The following is a 22,883-nucleotide window of genomic DNA, read 5'->3' on the forward strand; positions in this document are numbered from 1 at the left end:
TATTTATAATTAAAAATTGATCACAGACATCGATTGTATTAATTTAGATATTTGATTATTCTGAAAATCCCATACTTTCAATTCTTCGTTCATTAGGGACCAGGTATCGCTTAGCAGGGGCGGACTTAACCAATAAGCGAGGAAAGTGGCCGCTTAGGGCCCCAGGGAATCAGGGGGGCCCCATCTGATATTGGTGAAACATGTTTGGCAAACACTCCAGTGTGTATTTGTGTTATGGAGAGCATCAAATGTTCACTCACCACTCAAAACGCTGAGTTTTTGTCAGGTCCTGAGTTCTGCAAGCTTGCGAATCCTCTCATTTACATCGTATCTACACATTGTTATAATAAGAGATTTATTGTGCAGATAGCTTATTAACGGAACGCCGTGAGATCGCAAATATTTGAAGTGAGTGACAGCTTTTAGTAGGCCCATTAGCACTCTTTGTGGGCATTCTAAGCTGCATAATACTGTCTGACTGTCTCAGAACAAATATATTAACCTCAGAGAAGAAAGTATAATGTTTTGTGTCTTGATTTTATTTATCATGATGTTTCAAAATGACTCACTTGTGTGCTTTTCCTATGCGCGCCGGTGCAAACTGCCGCACACTCGTATAAATGCACGAATGCCATATGACCGGAGATTTTCACTTAATAATAGATTACATTTTCGATTTGTTTCTCAGCAAACCCTACCGGATGCCTTCAGAGCACTTGGAATACAGAACGAGTTGCATGGGATAATTATGACATTTGAATCCTTTTTAAAAAGATTGAAGACGTTTACAATTCATTAAATGACAAGTACAAGAATTTTTTTTTTTTTATAATGTCTTCTTTTGTGATCCGAAAAAAAAAGGTAATATGGCTTTAGAACAGCATCAGGTTGACTAATTATTTACTTAAGTTGTGAAGGGTTAAATAAACTAGTTATAGCTATAGGCGTAAAAGAGCATAAAGTAATTGTGTTGGGGCCCCATACCCAAAATTTGCTTAGGGCCCCCAAATCACTAAGTCCGCCCCTGTCGCTTAGCAATTCACTCGTCCAACAGTGAACGCACAGACACAAACTCGTCAGTTCTAAACTTACTCAAAGGGTGCAGAGTGGTTATAATACCTTTAAGCGCCTGCATACTCATAACAAAAAGTGTATTTTTTTTTCCTATAACCACGAGAGGTACACCGTGTTAAGCCAGTGACAGTCAGAAATCCAAAGTCTCCCTCATGGCGTTCCCCATGGTTCATCCATTGGTGCTTTGGTATGATCTGTCCTGAACGCAGATTTGCGGAAATACACATTAACCTGCTTAAAAAAATGATTTCAGAAGAGATCAGAATAAATCAAATATAACAATTTCTTATTAGTCAGGTAAATGTGCCGTGCCAGTTACATAATAAGAAGCCAATTCAAAAATAAGGAAATACATAACATCAGTTGTTCAAAGATGAATCTAAGAGTAAAAATGTATACTTGACTTCAAGAAAATACATAGAATGGAGCATATGAAATACACTCCACACTACGGGCTGATCTGGCTACAGAATCGCAATGACTGATTTGCAACTTTCCCTTAAATACTACCAGAACAATAGGCCCATAAACATTTATTCTTGGCCCCAAAACAGATTACATCTGTGTATGGGGAATGAGAAGCCTCTGTAGGAGCTGCTCCCGTGCCCCAAATGGTCACACCTGTAGAGCAATGTTTATCAGATTTTGAAAGGAGACCGCCTACAACAGAAATACAGAATTCACTAAGGTTTTCAATATTTCTCATAATATAAGTGACTGCTATGAAATTGAGACCAATTTACCCATCGCACAGAGACCTTTAAAATGATACCAAACATGAAGGGGAAAAAACAACACTGACAAAATATGACACTTGTGGCATATGGATATTCTTGCTTTTGGGGAAGAAGAGTGAGGGAGGAGAGACAGAGAGGGCAGAGATGGTCGTAAATGGTCAAGGAGATAAGTTTGGTCAGGGTGGTGTTGTTTGTTCTCTTTGAATATCTTTTGTTGTCTTTGGAGATCTCTTCTCCAGATTAGTTTCATGGCTTTATTGCATGGCATCTGTCTTTGGGAGAGTTCCTGAGTTTTGGCCTCAGAATTAATTTTATTTGGAAATAAATTCGCTCCCTACAAAATATTATGGGTTAAATAAAAACAAAGCTTGGTTGAGCGTATTTGTGACACAGAGAAAGTAAGTTTAATCTCCAATTTGTAAAAATGAAAATCATGTTGACAATAACGCACTTTATAGTATATACTGTATATATATTGTGAACCACCTGTTCAAATAATTTTTCTTTTGCCTCAAGCTGAACTTTTTTTTTTTTTTTTTAATCTTGCCATGAGGTGGAGATAATGCACAATGCAACAATGCATTTTATTGAAGATATCCCCCTCTTATTGTCTACGATGAGCTGGTATGGGCAGCACACAGGCAGCTATGTATGTATTCGGGCCTGGTGTCACACTCATGTTTTCCCAGCGTTCTGTTGCAGGATCATAGCGGTGCACTGTTTTGGTATCACTGTAGTCCTCCTGGCAGTGGCCTCCGATAATGTAGACCTTCCCCTCTAAGACCGCTGATGCTGACCCAACATGTGGCACTGGGAATGGCATAATGGCACTCCAGGAGTTGGCCACAGGGTCATAGACCTCACAGGCTAATTGATCTACCAGATAGCCATCAGCTTCGCATGAAACCCCTCCAGCCACGTATAAACAGTCACCTAGGGTCTCCATGCAGTGCAGGGCTCTATCATGTGTCATTTCAGCCAGGTAAGTGGATCCTCGTTCAGGATGGTAAAGGGTCATAGACGACAGGCACTGGTATTGACTGTTAAAGCCTCCTGATAGGAAGATTGTGCCGTTCCACACACTGGCCGCGTGACCGCATAGAGCATAGCCTAATGGGTGGACAAAACTGAAGTAGGAGAGAATTAAAAAGGAAGCCTTTAAATGGAGGACAACAACACTCACTTTGAATGGTTCTCAATAGGTTTTAGGAACAGTTTGACTTGCACAGTACATTTGCAATAGTGTTGTCAAAAGTACCGACTTCAGTACCAGTCGGAACTGAAATGTAAAAAAATGTGATAATACCAGCATTTCTCGCAAGCGTTTTGAGCACCATTGGTCAGAGGATCCATCTATGAGCATACATATTAGGGATTCGCTGATGGATCAACTGATGGACATGGCTTTCAAACGCTCCCATGTGTATCTGTGTAAGAGCTCGGTGAAGAGCATGAAGTGATGATTATTGTAGCCAATCACAGACATATCTGCCCTGTTGAAAAAGCCTGCATATCCTGGTTGGGTATCCTTTGAAGCATGGCTGCTGGTTTGAGCTGGTTTAAGCTAATTCTTAGCTTGTCGTGAGCTGGTTATCAGCTGGTCCTGAGCAGGAGCTTGTTGCTTAGGACCAGCACATGACCTGCAAAGGACCAGCTTAAACCAGCTCAAATCAGCAGCCATGCATCAAAACATACCTAACCAGCATATTATGTTTTTTTGTTTGTTTTTTTTTTCAACAGGGTGTTGAAAACACAATGGCACATGAACACAATGGACAACCAGAGGCGTTTAAGAATCCACTCAACAGCATTCAAAATGCTCACGGGAAATGCTGGTATCAACACATTTTTTAAAGAGGTCATATGATGCGATTTCATGTTTTCATTTGTCTTTGGAGTGTTACTGTCATGGTACACACAGCAGGGAGGAACAAGGAGACGAGGATAACTCAAAATACAGTTACTTTAATGAATCCAAAACAGACAGGGCACGACAAGGCAAGGCAGGGCAGGGCAGACACACAGGAACACCGGGAATAACGAGTAGACCAGACCAAATCTAACTAAACAGGCAGGAACTAAATACACATGATAATTAGACATAATTACTAAAACACAGCTAGACAAGACTTAACTAATAATCCCACTGAACAAGGACAGGAACATGACCAAATATGGAAACAAGAGGCGGGAACACATGACACACGACAGAGGACTGACATGACTCCCCCCTCCCTGGAGGCGCATCCCGCGCCATAACAGTACCACCGGGGAGGGGGGGTGGGCGGAACAGACAGATCGGAGGCCATGGCGGAGCTGGGGGCTCTGGCGGCCATGGCGGTGCAGGGAGCTCAGGAGGCCATGGCAGGATCTTCTTCGGGGCATTGGCCTCGGTCTCCTTGGCCCAACCCCTACAGCCAGAACCCTTCCCCCCCTCCCCCCTCCCCTTCCCAAATATCCATGGGCTAGCTTGGAAGCTGAGGCTTCTTCTGGGCATGACAAGGAGTCAGAGGCCCTCACAGGGTCCATCAGCAACCGCCTCCACTTCCGCGACAGGAGTGGCCTTCGACGAGTCTCCATGGACAGGACAAGACAAGACAAGACATGACTGGGATTAAAACTGCTCCTGTGGGCACGACAAGACTTAAAAACCATGACTTATGGGACATTGCACGGCACTCCGAGACGTGATGTGTGGACTGGATCCACGGGAACTAGGAACGGCACTCCTGGCCGAGACTGGGGAACTGGATCCAGGGAATGGCACTTCTGGCCGAAACTGGGGAACTGGGTCCATGGCACCGTGCTCAGCGGCGGCCGGCGGGCTTGACACATGCACTCCATGCGGGATAGGGTGAGCCGCAGACGGCGGTGTCGATCTCCCGCGAACGGCGGCAGACTGGAGGGGCTCGCAGCCAACGGATTCGCGGCACTCACGACGATCCCGCTGAACTCCCACGACGACTTGCAGTGAGATGATGAGCGGCGACTTCCTTGCCGCGGTACAGACACAAACAAAACAGGAACAAAACAAAAGATTTTCAAAAACGAAAAACAAAACGAGGTGAAGGGGCGTCGCTTACGTTGTAGGTCTGGTCTTCTGTCACGGTGCACACAGCAGGGAGGAACGAGGAGACGAGGGTAACTCAAAATACAGTCTTTAATGAATCCAAAACAGACAGGGCAAGACAAGGCAAGGTAGGGCAGACACACAGGAACACCGGGAATAATGAGTAGACCAGACCAAATCTAACTAAACAGGCAGGAACTAAATACACATGATAATTAGACATAATTACTAAAACACAGCTGGACAAGACTTAACTAATAATCACACTGTACAAGGACAGGAACATGACCAAATATGGAAACAAGAGTCAGGAACACATGACACACACGACAGAGGACTGACAGTTACAAGCTATTTGTGCATATATAAGATCTGTAAAGTTGCAAAGATTAAAGTCTCAAACCCAAAGAGATATTCTTTATAAAAGTTAAGACTCTGCCACGCCTTCCTAAAACAGCTCATTCAAACACACCCCCACATGTCTACATCACGGTGTGGGAAGATTTGCATAACACCGTCCAAATGTATACGCAGTGAAAGAAGGCGCAACTTTTATTCTCGCTGTAGTATTGTTGCTGCCGCCGCCATGTCGTGGAGACACTGTGTGTTTCGTTGTGAAAGTGAAAGTACCTTGTTTGGCCTTCCAAATGAGTACACAACTAGAAATCAGTGGTTAAGTTATATTTACAACACTGTTCCAGAACAGTACAACGCAAATATTCGAGTGTGTGCAGCACATTTTACGGAGGACTATTTCTTGAGAGAGTAGCCTACAATGTAAACACTATGAATGGCTATGAACACTATAAAGTGGGGCAATTCCAACATCGCAAGGACAGTCTGGTGCTTCTGACTCACAGCCTGTAAGTATGTTTTGATATTCAAAGAATTTGCTACTGACTATTCAAACCCGAGTTTTGAGCAGTATAGAGTAGCGCTTGTTTGGCATTTCTGCGATCACAAATGCAGACATGGTGTTATGTTTACGTGGCGTGGCGCAACGCGTAAAAAGACCGTATGAGTCATTACAATTAGTAATGCAACAAATGCAACAAATGCCTCGTTTATAGTGGGTTTTATTGTTTTAGTCATGGTAAGGGGCATAACATTTCCGTCACACGCTTGAGGTATTTGGCCAGTCACAACGCACTGGATAGCTGGCCAATCAGAGCACACCTCATTCTCAGAATGATGAGCTTTGTAAAAAGTGGCGCGTTTCAGAAAGGCAGAGCATAGAGGAGCAACAATAATGTACAGCATGTGGAAAATAATGTTTTTTGAACCTCGAACCACGTAAATACATTGCATTACACCAAATACACCAAATAATGTTCTTTTTAGCATCATCATATGACCGACTGGTACTGAAGTCAGTACTTTTGACAACACTTATTTGCTATATGTTCTGTGAAGATAAATGACTTAGCCAAGTAGGACATCAACTCGAAATCAACATTGTTTGTCCTGGAGCAACATTCCTCTGGACCTTGCTTAGGGTAGATGCCAATGACAACTTCATGTTATGAAGGATAGACATACAGTCTGTCCAATGGGTCATAATGTTACTACTTTGCTGTCAGTTATTGAGCTGACACAATATAACATCTTATCAGAACATTTCCTGGTGACACAAAACACTTGAAAAGCTGCCATGAAAATTAGACATACATTAGACCTATAAATTAGACATACAACCCACTGAACGGACTCTAAGTCCATCCCTTACAACATGGTTTTCATTTGAACAAAAACATATGGTGCCTAATCTGACAAAGGTCCATAAACAAATAAAAGTTTAGGGTAAGGGTTTGATTTGAGGTTTGGGTCTTAAACAACATTCAGACATGTGGGTAGTTTCAGGCCTGTGATTATGTTTTAGAACATTGTTCCAGGAAGAACAGCTGATGTTGATCTAGAATCATGCCTTTTAGATTCTTCCTGAAATTACAAATGTATTTCCTGTGGTACTCATTTACTGTACTAACCTCCAAGAATTTGTGTTGGGGCAGTAAACCTCCACACTCTCCATATTGACCTCTGAGTCTCTCTCTCCACCAATAGCATATAGTTTACCATTCAGGACCACTAGAGTGAAGCTGCTTCTTGCCTCATGCATATCCGCCAACCTTTGCCAAACATTTTGGATGGGATCGTACCTAGATTACATATTGAATAGGAGAACAACAGTGTAAGAGTGCAAACCTGGACAAGGTCAGATAGATGAGTCCTCATGTTACATCTTACCTGTAGGTGCAATTCATGGTATCAGTTTTGCCGTAATAATGCCGTCCGCCAACTACGTAAAGCTTGCCCCTCATTACCCCAACTCCATGACTGAATCTTGGTTTCTCAGGTAAAGTTCCCAGCATTCTCCACTCTACTTTCTTCACCAATCCAACGTGGTTCTGCAAGGAATTGCTAAACCACATGTCCATACAGGGTCTACGTTTGTCAAAATTATCAGTCATCCTCTCACCCCCAACAAGGACTAGAGTGTCCTTAGGCATATAGGCCCTGAAAGTTGACTGAACATCTGAAGAACTGGAACAGAACTCCTCAAAGAGAGAATCGTATAGTCTTTTGGCACCAATTCTCGGCCAAGATGTTATGGACTTCACTTCTTTGAACTCCTTAAAGGTCATGAGGGGAAACTGTATGGTTCCCATCAGCTCCCTGGCAAGTTTGACCCGCTTTCTGGGAAAGGCTTCGATCCAACACATGACTGCTTTGAACACGGGCAACTCCGAGGGAACACAGAGAGAATCACTTTGAAGGTACTTTTTCAGTTTCTCTACAGGAAGATCTTGGAACTTTGGAGTGATGGACACGTCTTGAAAGTGCCTCAAGACAAAGTCATCGGCCAGTGCAAGTAAGTCCGCCATCCCATAGGCCTGTGCGAAAGATGCTACGTCTAGGCAGCTGTAAGCATCTATTTCTTGTTGCAGGAAGTTAAGGCACAGTGAGAAGGCAGTCTGGAACTGTAATTGCAGAGATGTACAGGTGAGATCAAACACGCAGCCCCATCCGAGAGCAAGAGCCCCGCTGTAGGTGTAGTGCAGGAGGGCTTCAAACTCGGCGGCCCCGACTAACAGCAGAGACACTGATTCCTGTCGGCTTTCCTTCATACCGCTGGTAAACATGCCTCTGAAATAGTCGCTGCAGGCAGCCAGGAGCGCCCGGTGAGCTTCATGAAGGCGGGATATACATAAAACTTATAAATCACACATACATACATAAAGCAGTTTTGCAAATACAGAGGCCATGAAATTAATACTAAAGTTAGAGAAGTATAAAAGTATAAGAAATGAAGGGAGCATTTAGCTTCATGCTTAGGAAACTCACACTTTTGCCATATTCCTTAATCTCTTACCATGAAACACTCTTTCCTCTGCTTCAAGCTCCACGTCACATCCCATTCTCTGTGTCCACATCTTTCTGATTTGCAGAAGACTAATTTTCATATGTTCCTCAGCAGAAATCTCTTTTCTGTCCACTTTCTTTCCTCTTGCCTCATCCTCCTCTCTTTCTTCCTCATCTTTACAGAGTTCTAGAATTCTCAGAGCTTCCAGGCTGACAGCTGCAGACCGAATCCATTTCATGTTGCCTTTGTTCAGAATGCTGATGTTCCCCGTATAGGCGAACTCCACCACTGCTGCCAATCCTGAACCATGAACCTCAGGACCCATATACAATGAGATACACTGCTCTTGTTTGGGCTTCTCTCTGAGTCTTGTCTGAATAAGGTAACTGACCGCAGCCAAGACAAAGGAATGAACCTGGAATTGGTATCCATCCTCTGTGAAGAGTGTCAAGTCAGTGAGGACCGAATACAACATCATGTTCTCAAGAGCCTGGAAGACCACTCCTGGGTAAGCTGGATCAGAGTATAGCTTCTTAGGATACATGTTGCAATCCTCATCTTCAGAATCTTCAAAACTGCCACTTTCATCATATTCATCATCTTCTTCTTCATCCTCCTCCTCTAACTCTTGATTTATCGCTTCCTGTTCAGAGCTGGAGTCTGCCATGTGCTGCTCTTCATCTCTAAATGTTAAACCTCCAAATGGTAAGTCTTTTTCTGAAACACCAATGTCATCGGTACTGATGGAGGCAGTAGTAAAACAGTCATTTTCATTTTCTTTGTCGTATTTACCATAATCGTTATCAGTGCTTTCATCATTTTGTGCAAACATGGCAACAGAACTGTCACCATTTGCAGAAGTAGCAGGTAAACTCCTAATATATTCTTCATTGCCGTTAATGTCAACATGTATATTATATTCACTCTTGTCATCATTGACTTCATCATTATTTCTAAGTGAAGCAACTAAACCTTCACTGTTTGTGGACATAACAGGTGAACTATTATTATGTTCGTCATTGTTATTTTTGTCATCTTTTTTATCCACATCCTCTTTATCATTATTTGTGCATGCGGCAATTAAACCATCACCATTTGCAGAAGTAACAGTAAAACTAATACTAAATCCATTGTTGTCATGGTCATTGCCATCCTCTTCATCACTGGTTTTATCATTACTTATAGTTGAAGCGACTAACCTGTCACTATTTGCAAATGCTACAGGAGGACATTTACTATATGCTTCATGAGTATTTTTGCCATCATGTTTATCATCATCTTCATGACCAGCCTTTTCATTATCTGTGCATGCAGCACTTAAACCATCACTGTTTGCAGATGCAGCAGGAAAACTAACATTATATTCTTTATCATCATATTTATCAGCATCATCACTAGCATCATTTGTAAACACATCCACTGAGTTATCACTATTAGTAACAGGAAAACTATTACTGCATTCTGCATCAGTGTTATTGTTGTTGTCATATGTATCGACATCCTCTCCATCACTGGCTTTATCATTACACATAGCAAAACCACTATCACTGTTTGCAGGCGTAAAAGGAAAACTAACACTACATCCTTCATCGTCATCAACAGTCTTCTCACTTTCCCATGCCTTTACTTGCTGCTCCTTTCGATCCTCTTCTTCTGTCCGCTCATCTTCCTCCCCTGGATTCTCTTCACCCTCCTGTTCTTCACTCACATCCATCCATCCAGTTTTGCTGCTCGAATTTTCATCCTCTCTTGATCTCCACAAACCTTTCCACTCTTTCTGAAGACACTGCTGATCTATTGCCATTGTGACTTCAGTTTATTGTCCTGAAAGAATTTTCCTTGTGTTCAAAAACCAGGACAAGTTCTATCAAATCTGTTTCCTAACTTGTGTTGAATCTCTCTGTTGATGTGGGATCTTGTACTGTAGTCTGGTATGAAAAATAGATCATGAGGTCACACAAAACATAACACTATTTTTACCTCAAGCATTCAATAAGATCACATCTCAAGCCATCTAAGAATGACCTGCTGCTTAATCCAGTTGTGTTATATATTTATGAGTGTCTGGTACTGATTAATAAACTGTATTGCACAACTGTCTGTTTGTATGACTTGTATGTGTTTATGAAATCAAGTTGTTTCAACATGGATTTGAGGATTGCGTTATCTGATAGTCTAATTGCACACAATTTGTCAGTGCATTTTATTGCCAAAAAAAAAAAAAATGTTGGTCTGCCATTCCTTTTAAGATGAGGTATCTTATTTTTCAGCTTGGTTTGGTTACTCAAAAGAGTAAAATAGGCTGTAAAATAAATTTTGTGTTGACTTTCGACTTAGTAAATGCTACTTTTGCTTCATTGTTCTGAAATCCACAGCACTTAGTCACACACCACAGAAAACATCATAAAAGAAGTGACCTTTTGTACTGATCCTGGACCTTTCCACTAACTCAAGACTGTGCTGGGATCATTTTAAAAGTGTAACTTCTCTGTGGTCCTACTCTTGACTCCGTCTCTGGCACAGTTCTGGCCCATAGGAAACTTTGGAGCATGTGATGCCTTGAGGCATTAGATTCTGACCGTGTCAGTAGAATCGTGTTTCTCCTCCACAGCCTGGGAATGTTATCTGGGTCAAGGAGCCAAGAGCAGATAGAAGCAAGCAATGTATACACTTTATATTTGTTGTTGTTGTTGTGTAGTGCTTTTGTAATTAGATTTGTCTATGACAAAATGATCTGGTTGCTTTTCTGTTTGTTTTAATACTTTAAAACTACATGTCAGTCCTGTTTGAATATACACAAACATTGTTACATTGAGATATTTTAATGAAGTTAAAATAACTTTTTATCCTAAATTTATTGAGGCATATAAAGAATAATAATACAAACTGTTATAGCCTGTCTATATTCTTCTAATATACACACATGCAGATATAGCCCGGCACATGTGTACATTAGGTTTCTCAGTGTCTTTGTCTGTCTATGTTTGGGAAGCATGAATGCGCGAGACAGCAGATGGAAACCTGCGGTGCTTTAAGAGATACAAACAGAGCTACAAATGTCACTGGCGGCCTTGGACTGGAAACCTGCCGGAGATGCCAAGAGGCCACAGAGAGACAGACAGAGAGAACATGCTCATGCTAAGACTCTATCAATGCCTGACTAATTAATGTATTAACACCCAAAAAGTATCTGGATATTGGAGCCACGCTTAAACTTCACCTAGAAGGCAAATGGCATGTATTGAAGAGATTTTCAATGGTAAAACAAACAACAAGAAGTATTTAGAGGATGAATGGGACAATTTTTTTCTTTGATTTGTCAAGCTCATAATGACCTTACTATTGGCCCAGAGACCTGTCAGTCTCGCAGCCCTGAGGACACGTCCTTCCTGTTCTGTAATGTACAGCAGCACTTGAGTGATTCATTCTCTCTCGCTCTCAGTGCAAGGATGAGTGCTCATATATTTAATGACAAACAAACCTCTTCCAAAGCCATAGAAACACCTACAGACCATGAGTGGACTATGTGCTTAAATCAACAAATAAATAAATAAATAAATACAAACAGAGAAAATACAGTTGTGTTTCATTATACATCCGTAATTTTATGTTAGGCACTAAAAGCTGAGCTTGTTTGTTTATATCAGATTATATCAAGGGAAAGTACAAATTATATACAGTATACAGTCATGGCCAGAAATATCAGCACCCTTGGTAAATATGATCAAAGAAGGCTGTGAAAATTAATCTGCATTGTTAATCCTTTTGATCTTTTATTAAAAAAAAAAAAATCTAACCTTTCATTGGATAATAAGAATTTAAAATGGGGGAAAATATGATTATGAACTAAATGTTTTTCTCTAATACACATTGGCCACAATTAACGGCACCCTTTTATTCAATACTTTTTGAAACCTCCATTTGCCAGTTTAACAGCTCTAAATGTTCTCCTATAATGCCTGATGAGGTTAGAGAACACCTGACAAGAGATCAAGAGACCATTCCTTCATCCAGAATCACTCCAGACCCTTTAGATTCCCAGCTTCATTACGGTGCTTCTTCTCTTCAGTTCACTCATTTTCTACAGGGTTCAGGTCAGAGGACTGGAATGGCCAGCAGAAGCCTGGTTTTGTGCTCAGTGACCCATTTTTGTGTTGTTTTTGAGGTTTGTGTTTGGATTATTGTACGGTTGGAAGATCCAAACATGGCCCATTATAAGATTTCTAACAGAGTCAGTCTCTTATTGATTTTTTACCTGCTGGTATTTGATAGAATCCATGATGCCATGTGTCTAAACAAGATGTCCAGGACCTCCAGCAGAAATATAGGCCCACAACATCAAAAATACAGCAGTATATTTCATTGTACACATGGGGTACTTTTTATCCCTGTGTTCACCAAACCCATCTTGAGTGTTTGGTGCTAAAAACTCATTTTTTAGTGTCATCTGACCATAGAAGCCAGTTCCATTTGAAGATCCAGTCGTGTCTGATAACTGAATATGCTGGAGTTTGTTTTTGGATGAGCGAGGAGAATTATTCTTGAAACCCTCCCAAACAACATGTGCTGATGTAGGTGCTGTTTGACAATGTTTTTAAAGGTTTTCTGACCCCAAGACTCAACTATTTTCTGCAATTCTCCAGCTGTGGTCCTTGGAGAGTCTTTAGCCACTCAAACTCTCCTTCTCACCGTGCATTAGGACGATATAGACACACGTCCTCTTCCAGGCAGATTCATAACATTTTATGTTGATTGGAAATTATTAATTATTGTCCTGATGGTGGAAATCTTTTCTTAAAGCCACTTCACTAATTTGTGAAGCTCAATTATAATTTGCTGCACATCAGAAATATATTCTTTGGTTTTTCTCATTGCGATGGATGATTAAGGGAATTTGGGTTTTGTTTTCCCTCCTATTTATATTTCTGTGAAACAGGAAGCCATGGCTGGATAATATCATGTTCCCTCACAGTTGTGAATATGAATGTGAATATACTTCAGAGATATTTTACTCATAAGAATTTCTAGGGGTGCCAATAATTGTGTCCAACATGTATTTGAGAAAAACATTTAGTTCATAATGATATTTTCCCCCATTTTACATTCTTATTATCCAGTGAAAGGTTAGATTTTTATTTTTTATTTTTTTAAATAAAAGATCAAAAGGATTAACAATGCAGATTAATTTTCACAGCCTTCTTTGATCATATTTACCAAGGGTGCCAATATTTTTGGCCATGACTATATATATAAATTATTTTAATGACAATGCAAAAAATATCGGCTTCATTTTCTCATAAGCAAACTATAATTTCTAGATTATTTCAGTTTTATGTGGAAATATGACATGCAAAATTATTAAATAATTGTTTTTAAGAGAAAATGAGACACAGACTTTCTGTCAAACTATAATTTTAATTCTCTTACAATCTAGACAGACTCCTTTTACAATACCATTTTCACAGGGAAAAATACATAAAATAAAAAGGAAAATATGCATTAAGCAAATATAAATAAATGTGGCATCCAAAATAAGCTGGAATGAGGAACAGATGCAGAGTATTAGTTGTTTGTTGTTGTGACAAAAACACTCATAAACATGCAGCTGATAAATTGGTAAAATTGTGAATGTTCACACTCAACTAATGAACTATTAATGAGGGATTATGGGAAACGTTTGTCTGAACTCATCTGACCTGACTCAAGCCCAATTTATACTTCTGCGTCGATCCTACGCCGTAGCCTACGCAGAGACGCATAGGCCTGCGCTGTAACCTACGCCGTAACCTACGCCGTACCTGACGTGCACCTCTCCAAAAATGTAACAGCGCGTCAATTCTATGCGGACCGCAATCGCTGTAATTGGTCTGCTAGAACCCTTCCCTCCATATGCACTTGAGTTTTGTGTGCGTTTATGAGCAATGTAATATAGTTTAATGTCACACCTTCTTATTTAAAATAAAACAAAGCAAAGAACAAGTGTCTTATCATTTATTATACTATAGAATTATGCATCAGTAGTGGTCCGTGACAAACAATGTTGATCTGCCGTGGTACACGTCCTTGTGGAGATTGAAAGAATGCCATCTTCTCCTGTTCCGTTGTTGTCCCCCTTTTTGTTGTTTTAAATAATGATTTAATGATTTGATATTTATTTGCTGCCATCACAGTTATAATGCTTCTCCGATGAGCTGCTTCTTCTTCGGCTTTTGCCGTGGTACTGCGGGTTCACAAGCAACATGCCTGTGTACACTGCGGACTATCAGTCTGCATGTGTACTGCACGTCGACACAGACGACGACGCAGAAGTATAAATGAAAACCGACGCACAGCTTACGGCATAGAGGCTACGGCGTAGGTCCGACGCAGAAGTATAAATTGGGCTTCACGCTTGTGCTTCTGTCTGTGAATATTGCGTCTGGAGTCAGTTCAAATGAGTCACTGACTGAAATACTGCAGTCGCCTTTACAGTGAGCCAGCGTGAGACAAACAACAGCCCTTTCCACAGAGAACAAATCCATGAGCGACACGATGAAGAGTCAGGAACAGATGAAAGAGGAATGAAAACTCTTACGAGCTTATTTACACCAAAAAGAGTTTGTCAAAAGATTGACGCTTGCATAGATTCAGCCCACATGTGGCGGTGGGCCTTTGGCCACGATGTGCTTCTCTCCCACACACACACACACAGCATGAAGAATTAGATAACAGCTCTATTTCTGATGACACTGAGAGACAGTGCAGAGGTTCAACAGACACGAGGAGTGATTCACTTCATGGTGATGCGGATCTGAGCTGCTTTTACTGATGTTCAAGTCAACATGAAAGCCACTTTCCTCATAAATGTTCCTCATCTTATTGTCCATGGTTTTATCTTTCATTGAACTTTCTTTGTGGCTAAAATGACTTTCTTTTGCACTTGATGTCAAGGCTGTCAAATAGCTATTCAGCTGCTTTCTAAAATCTTTTTGAAGTCATTTAGTGCTGGTTAATGTACTAAAGGTCACGGCAATAATAGCAGATGAGGGTGAACATGACCTTCATCCTTCACGTTCCAGGTCAAAAAAAAAACCTCTTCAAACTCACTAAATGCCCACTTTACACCATCACATCAAACTGTGATGAATAAAATCAAGTCCTGCTCTAAGAAGTAAAACCGATTGTGAATGCATTTCATGTCGACTTTAAACACTGCAAAAAGAAAAGCATTTATATTGAAATCTGATTAATCACACAACGTTTCAAGCAGTACATGCAGGAGTGTTAAAGTACTTCATTACACTTCATTAATATACTTAAGTATTAATTTGGGAATACGTTCTTTGCTTGAGTGATTTTGAAATTGCTTTTTTGAAAGGGAGAAACTGCTCCACATTTCAAAGAACCAAGTACATTATTATTGAAATATTTCCTATTATATAAAAATATAAGCCTATAGCGTTTTTATCTTACTAAGCTGCTAAGCCAATCAAATTGAGCTCTATCTCGTGCTTTTTATGAACAACCAATGACATCCATTTCAATGTGAAATGTAATTGAACACAATTGCAGTCATTGGTCTTTGCAAAGAGATGCCTTAGTTAAAAAATTATAACTTTGTTTAAACACAATTAAATGTGGAAATGACATTTTGACACTGTATTCCCTCACTTAAGTACAGTATCGCTCTAATTTTACACCCCTGATCATGTTGTGCATCCAAATGCGATTTCTGTCAATAAACTGAATATCTTTGGTGTCCAACAGCTACAGGAGCCCATTAACACCACATAAGATAATGTCACAATTATGACATAAAAAGTTAAAATTATGCCATACTAAGCCATAATTCTGAAAGAAATAATGATTTTTTTATCTCATAATTTCGAGTTTTATCTCATGATTTGTGTCATACTTTTGACTTTTTATTTCATAAATGTGACTCAGTACATCATCATTTTGACTTATTGTATAATGACTTAGTATGTCATAATGATTTTTGTCATTATATTTGAAATGTTTATCTCAATTATTACTTAACTTTTTGTGTCATAATTATGACTTGGTGTTCCACATTTTGCTTTTTATCTCATAATTATGACTTAGTATGACATAAATGTTGACTTTTATCGCAGAAATGTGACTTAATATATTATAATTTTGGCTTTTCATCTCATTTATTTCCATTGTGACTTGGTGTATCAATTTCGACTTTTTATCTCATATTATGACTTAGTGTGTCACAATTATGAGGTTTATCTCATTATGACATAGGCCCGGTTTCACAGACAGGGTTTAGACTAAACCAGGATTAGGCCATAGTTCAATTAGGACATTTAAGTAATTTATATAAACATGCTTAGAAAAAAAAAAAACATTACTGGGGTGGATTTTGAGACAAAACAAAGGCACTGATATATTTTAAGATCAGTCAGTGCAAGTTTATTTCAGTTGAAACAGCTAAGACTTACATTTTAGTCTAAGATTAACCGTGATCTGTGAAACCGGGGGTTAGTGTCACAATTTTGAGCTTATCTCATAAATCAGCGTTTCCCAATCCCAGTCCTCGCCCCCACCCCCACCCCTCCGCTTTGCATATTTCGTATGTATCTCTTATCACATACAACGTTTGTTCTGTTCGACCGTAAGTGCCCTGCGAAGTGGATATCACCAGATATTCCGCCATGATTCCAGTTCGAAGCGAGTGTATTCCATTCAAAGGGCATTAAAGTGTGCAAGACGTGAATCTAAATTGTATTTATTTACAGAGCTATATGATGTCCTCTCGTCTGTGTGTGAAGTCGCTGCAGGTAGCGGCGAAGCGAAAATACATGAATTAATGTTCCGAAGTGAAGAAGACTTAAACGGATTTCCCTGCTCAGGGAGTAGGGAGCAATGAACACCGTGTAGGGATCATGTCAATCGGAACACAGTTCATGCACGGAGCTCACTTCTAACCAGCTAGTTATCTGAATCAGGTGTGTTAACTAAGACAGACATGCAAAATATGCAGGGGGGGGTGGCGAGGACTGGGATTGGGAAACGCTGACTTAAGTCATAATTTTTGCAAAATTTGATCATAATTGTGACTTGGTGTGTCACAATTATGACTTTTTATCTCATTACATAATGTGTCACAACTTTTACCTTTTTATCTCATAATGATTTACCAAAGCATTTTCCTCACGTGGCAAAAACAGGCTTCTATAGATAACACTGTATAAAAGGGTCTAATACACTGTACATGTAGACACAACTAAAAAGAAATGAATTGATTCATAGTGAAGAGGGTTATACAGTGATATTTTTAGGCAATGTCAAGTATCTGTGAGCGGTAGGAGGAATGACACGAGAACGATGATAATGGATATAGAGAGAGGGACGATGAGCAGATAACAGGACACAGGGACAGAAAGAGGGACAGGAAACACTGTCAGGGACCATTTTCCACTGTTGGGTTTGTCGTCCGTGGCTGTTTGAGTCTCTCGTGCTGCACAGCGGCAGATTATCAGCGGCCGCACCTGAGAAATGCTCTCCTTTGAGACAGAAACAATTAAATCAAGAGGAATCCAGTCAATACTGGATCTTTCAAACTGTCTGTAATCATTTGGCTCAAAATACTGATTTAACTACACGTTTGCCTTAGACAAGTCTCTGTGTGATATATATATATATATATATATATATTAGTTTTAATATTTTTTTTTTTTTCTGTACTTGAAATGAAATAAATGTTAACAGATAAACTTAAGGAAAAAAAAAAATAATAAAACCGTACTTCATTTTAACTAGTTACCAAGGCAAAATTTATATTTTCGTTTAGTTACCTTGAAGTACTATTAAAACTATTAAATCTAAAATTGAAATAAAATAAAATTATAAAAATATATTTAATTAAAAAATAGACATTTAATAAAAATTACAAGACCAAACAACAAAATTACTAAAACTAACTAAAATGGAAATGGAAAAAACAAAATCAAAATATTAATAAAAACTATAATAGGATAATAATGATAAAAAAAAAAATATATATATATATATATATTGTATATTTATAATGGTACGGACAAGTAAATAAAAATCAGTTTTTTTAGTTTTATTGGGTAAAAAACAACCAGTGAAAAACATGCCTTCATTATTTTTATCTAGATTATTTTATCTGCATTTATTGTACTTCTCGCATAATAAATTTGAATACATTTACAAATTAATTTTAGACAATAATTAAGACATGTATTTCAGCGATATCATTCAGCACTCACCTCCAGTATAGTCCTGTTATGTGTGCGATGAGGACTGAGCCGTAGACTCCAGCGGTGCGTTCTATGGCTCCGCCCACCATCGTCCTCACTCTCCGTTGTGTCCTGTCGCGTGATTCGCTGACGCTTTCTCTTCCGGGAGCTGATTCGCTGCAGGGAACCCACAATCTGGAGCCTGAACGAATCACAAAGCAGAAAGCGAGCTGAAGAAGTGGACGAGGTGTAGTGCATGCGTGCGTGTCAATCCAGCTCGATCTCACGGCAATTCATACATATTTTACGAGGTGGCTAATTCGTACGACCTCACTCGTACAAATTCATACCATTTTTGCTAAATAGTACGTATTTTACAAGTTGCACAACTCATATGAATTTGTACGAATGACCTACACCTAACCCTGCCCCTAAACCTACCCGTCACTGGGGTGTAGACAAATTGTACAAAATCGTGCGAATGAGGTCGTACGAATTCGTACACAATTAGCCACCTCGTAAAAATGTACGAATTGGTCATGAGATAGCGTTGGTCAATCACACACCTGCTGTCCGTGTCCTCGATGTCTGCGTCTGCGTCGCTGTCTCCCTGAAGATGAGGCTGGACACACTCCTCCTGCAACATGAGTCACACGTATAAACACACACACACACACACACACACGTGTGCACTTGTACATTCAGAGACGTGCGGACGCTGTGCCCACCTCTGTGCCGTAACCCTCTGAGTATCTGGTGATCATGGGTCTGTTCTTACCGCACTGGACACATTTCACACTGGAGCCCTGATGACAGACAACGAGACAATGAGACGGACTGTACGACCCTTTCATTTAAACCAATTACTTTGATCTATCTGTATTATTATTTTTTTTTAAATAAGTCACAAAGTATACTTGAAGTACTTTGGTAATAAATGCATGCTTAGTTATACTTTTAAGGAATATGCTAAACACAAGCATACTTTTAATATATTCCTAAAAAGTATAGTAGAAATACTATGTTAATAAATATATTCTTAGTTTCAGTTATAAGGAATATACTAAACTTAAGCAAACTTTTAGTGACGTTTTAGTGTATTTACAGAAAACACACTTATGTTACTTTTACTTTAAGTATATTTTATGTCTACTTTGTGTAACAAAATGATTACACTTTTAGTGGGTTTTTAATGTACTTTATAACCATGTGTAGGCCTACTGCAATATATTTTAAATAGTTATGTATTTATAATTTTAATATTTGGAAAAGTACAATATTTTGAAAAAAAAAATAAATAAATAAAATTTTAACATTTAAAATGTACAAACGTTTGTCAGCTATTATTAAGCATTGCGATACTTAAAATATGTTGTTTAAAATGTCATTCAGTTTTACTTAAAACATTATACTTTGGTTGATTAGGCTTTTGTCCATTATATGATACATTAATTGTAATAAGCTACTACTGAAATTCCCACAAGGATTTCAACATCAAATCTTAAATGCTTTAAAAAAAAATGTTTTTTTTTAAATCTTGCGTTGACTTGTGTTTAAATTCAAACAACACACTAACTAAACCTGATTGAATGGCTCTGATTGGTTCGTATGATAATGAGCTCGCACTGCGAGCTTCGTAAATCAAATATGATGTGCATGCAAATGTCCCTTGAATGTGAATAGAACTCTAAATTTAAACAGTTATATTATATAGAGCGAATTTTTTTTTTTTTTGCAATTAAATTTTTGAAACGTGAACATCTTTGGTGAATCGTCTTTCATCGGAGGGACATAAAGATTTCATTAAAATATCTCCGCTTTTCTTTCGAAGATGAACGAAAGTCTTAGATGGTTTGGAGCATCTTAAGGGTGAGTGATGACGAATTCAAATTGTTTTGGGGGAATTATGAAATTACTTAGAAAATAGAGCGGTATGTTCTTATTTTTATGGCGTCTGGCTTTTGGAACCTCACTTTGACTGACTTCAGGTAAGTTTTGAAATTTTATATATATATAAACCTTGCTATGTGTACTGCATTAGGCTAACCGAGACTTGTCATAGCACTTGCATGTCATTGCTCTTTTGTTGGTTTGATTGCTTCTATTGTCATCATTTATAAGCTATACTTTGGATAAAAGCGTCTGCTAAATGATTAAATGTAAATGTAAGTCTCTTCGTCTCATTAAGGCTGCATTTATTTCATTAAACATATAGTAAAAACAGTAAAATTGTGAAATATTTTTACAATTTAAAATAACCATTTTCAATGTGAATATATTGTAAAATGTAATTTATTCCTGTGATCAAAGCTGAACTTTCATCATCATTACTCCAGTCTTCAGTGTCACATGATCCTTCAGAAATCATACTAATATGCTGATTTGCAGATCAAGAAACATTAATTATTATTATTATTGAAAACAGCTGAATATATATATTTTTTAGGTTTCTTTGATGGAATAGAAAGTTCAAAAGAACAACATTTATTTGAAATTGAATTCTTCCATAACATTATAAATGTCTTTACTGTCACTTTTGATCAATTTAATGCATCCTTGATGAATAACAGTATTAATTTCTTTATAAAAAATCTTACTGACCCCAAATTTTAAATACTATCATACATATATGCACATACAAACACTCACCTCCTTTGGGTGCTGATCACAGAAGGTGGTAAAGGGGGTATTTTCACACAAACACACTCCAGTCGTCTGCCCACAAGCCCCCATATCCTACAGAAAGAGAAAGCGAACATGTGCAGCTCCAATAACGGCACTTATCCCTTTCCAATAATGGCATTCATACCTCACAGTCATTGTCCGAGTTGTCTGAGAAGAGGCCGTTTGAGTCAGAGTCTTTTCTTCTAATCACCTCCATCTCTCCCTGACTCACTCACACTTCCACCTACACGGGGCGAGGGATAAATAAAGAAACACTGCACCAACAGAACCACTTCCACTCAAACGTACATATGCAGAGCCAGTGGGAAATCATGCTGAATGCAAATAGCAATAAAAAAAATTAATTTAAATAAAAAATTCAATTAAAAAAAAAAAATAACATTAAAGTAATATAATGATAGCAAAATAATCGTACTTCTGAACTTTCAGACTTTTGATGGCCAGTATAATTAAGTCCTGGTTCTAAATCAAATCCAATTGTGAAGCACTGCACTGACAGTGATGTGCGTGACAAGTGTTTTGAAGTGGTTGCATCACTTTGAAGCATTGCACAGCTGTCTTAAACCGAAACCTCAGTTTAGAAATGCGTGTATAAAAAAAATATATATATATATATATATATATATATATATATATGTATGTATGTATAATCTACTGTTCTCTTCTAAGCATCTTTTACAAGGAAAGCAAGGGTTGATGATTTCAGCTCAATCCCACGCGCATCTGCCCCGCGCGCTCGTTACGTAATAAAGGCGCACGTATTTTATTCGCTCAAAGCGCGCAGATATTTCGCACGCATTTTCTTCTCCGTATTTTCTTTCGCGGACACTTTAAATGATATTTCGCAACACCTCCGCTTCGTAGCTGAAACATTCGGGTGCTGTCAATCATTTAAAGTCGTTTTAAACACGCGAAACAAACAACAAACTAAGAGTTTCGCGTGGAATAAGCACGCGGAAATCGCACAGATCGTCTGCGCAACGAAACCGCGGCCGTTTGCGAACTTCTTAAAGCTGTCTCTCTTGACTTACCTTGTCTGAAAGATGATACATCATCTCAATCTTTTGCTTCCAGAAATATCATCTGATTGTTCGTAGATTTTGCGCGTAGGCCTATATTAAGAAATCAGGACGGATCCTTGAACACGGAGGAGCTCGGTGTCCTGTAAATGTTTGACATTGTAGTTTCGGTGTCGGTCGCTCGTCGAATAATAACGGTGCAGTCCGCGGGAGCGCGCCTGCCATAAATAACATTCCGGAGCAGGGAAAAGGAGCGTGCGCGCTCCCGTGGTAGGGGGCGGAGATGACGTATGGCGTTTCGAAGGACCAATCGAATGTTGTCTTGAGGATGACAGCTTCAGCTCCATCACTGGAAATACAAGGTTCAGAGCAGATAAAGGAAGTGTCTTACAAAATATAGAATTTTTCCTGCTAAGCATGTTTTGGAAATATTTAAGCTTAATATTTCGTATACCTGTGAATTTTGTGGTCAATAAAATAAATAAAATAAAATAAATAAAAAACTATTTTTCATTGTATTCACTCAAGATTATTTTGGAAGGATTTGGAATTCTGTATTAACAGAAAAATTGAGTGTATGGTAGAAATTTGTATATTTTATGTACTTTTTTTCTACAGAAAACGAAAATTTGAATTGTAAATAGCAACATATTTGTTTATTTAGGGAATAATTTTGCTAGGGAAATTCTATATACATAAGAAGAAGTGGGCTCAGTGTAGACC

The 22,883-nt window shown here is 38.9% G+C and overlaps 2 protein-coding genes across 2 annotated transcripts; both read right to left on the reverse strand.

Moving 5' to 3' along the window:
- Nucleotides 1-27: 27 nt before the first annotated feature.
- LOC131543632 (kelch-like protein 13) lies at nucleotides 28-11,759 on the reverse strand. The gene is made up of 4 exons (XM_058781170.1): nucleotides 8,252-11,759; nucleotides 7,126-8,065; nucleotides 6,867-7,037; nucleotides 28-2,938 (listed from the first exon to the last, which is right to left on the reverse strand). The coding sequence occupies exons 1-4, from the start codon at nucleotides 10,044-10,046 to the stop codon at nucleotides 2,416-2,418; spliced, it is 3,429 nt and encodes a 1,142-aa protein (XP_058637153.1). The 5' UTR covers nucleotides 10,047-11,759; the 3' UTR covers nucleotides 28-2,415.
- Nucleotides 11,760-13,573: 1,814 nt separating this feature from the next.
- si:ch211-63p21.1 (uncharacterized) lies at nucleotides 13,574-22,501 on the reverse strand. Its single transcript, XM_058782829.1, has 7 exons — nucleotides 22,173-22,501; nucleotides 21,266-21,364; nucleotides 21,106-21,192; nucleotides 19,185-19,262; nucleotides 19,023-19,093; nucleotides 18,487-18,658; nucleotides 13,574-17,757 (listed from the first exon to the last, which is right to left on the reverse strand). Exons 2-7 carry the CDS (start codon nucleotides 21,335-21,337, stop codon nucleotides 17,539-17,541), a joined length of 699 nt encoding a protein of 232 aa, XP_058638812.1. The 5' UTR covers nucleotides 21,338-21,364; nucleotides 22,173-22,501; the 3' UTR covers nucleotides 13,574-17,538.
- Nucleotides 22,502-22,883: the final 382 nt, after the last annotated feature.

This window comes from Onychostoma macrolepis, chromosome 07 (assembly GCF_012432095.1).
Source record: "Onychostoma macrolepis isolate SWU-2019 chromosome 07, ASM1243209v1, whole genome shotgun sequence".
Lineage (NCBI taxonomy): Eukaryota > Metazoa > Chordata > Actinopteri > Cypriniformes > Cyprinidae > Onychostoma > Onychostoma macrolepis.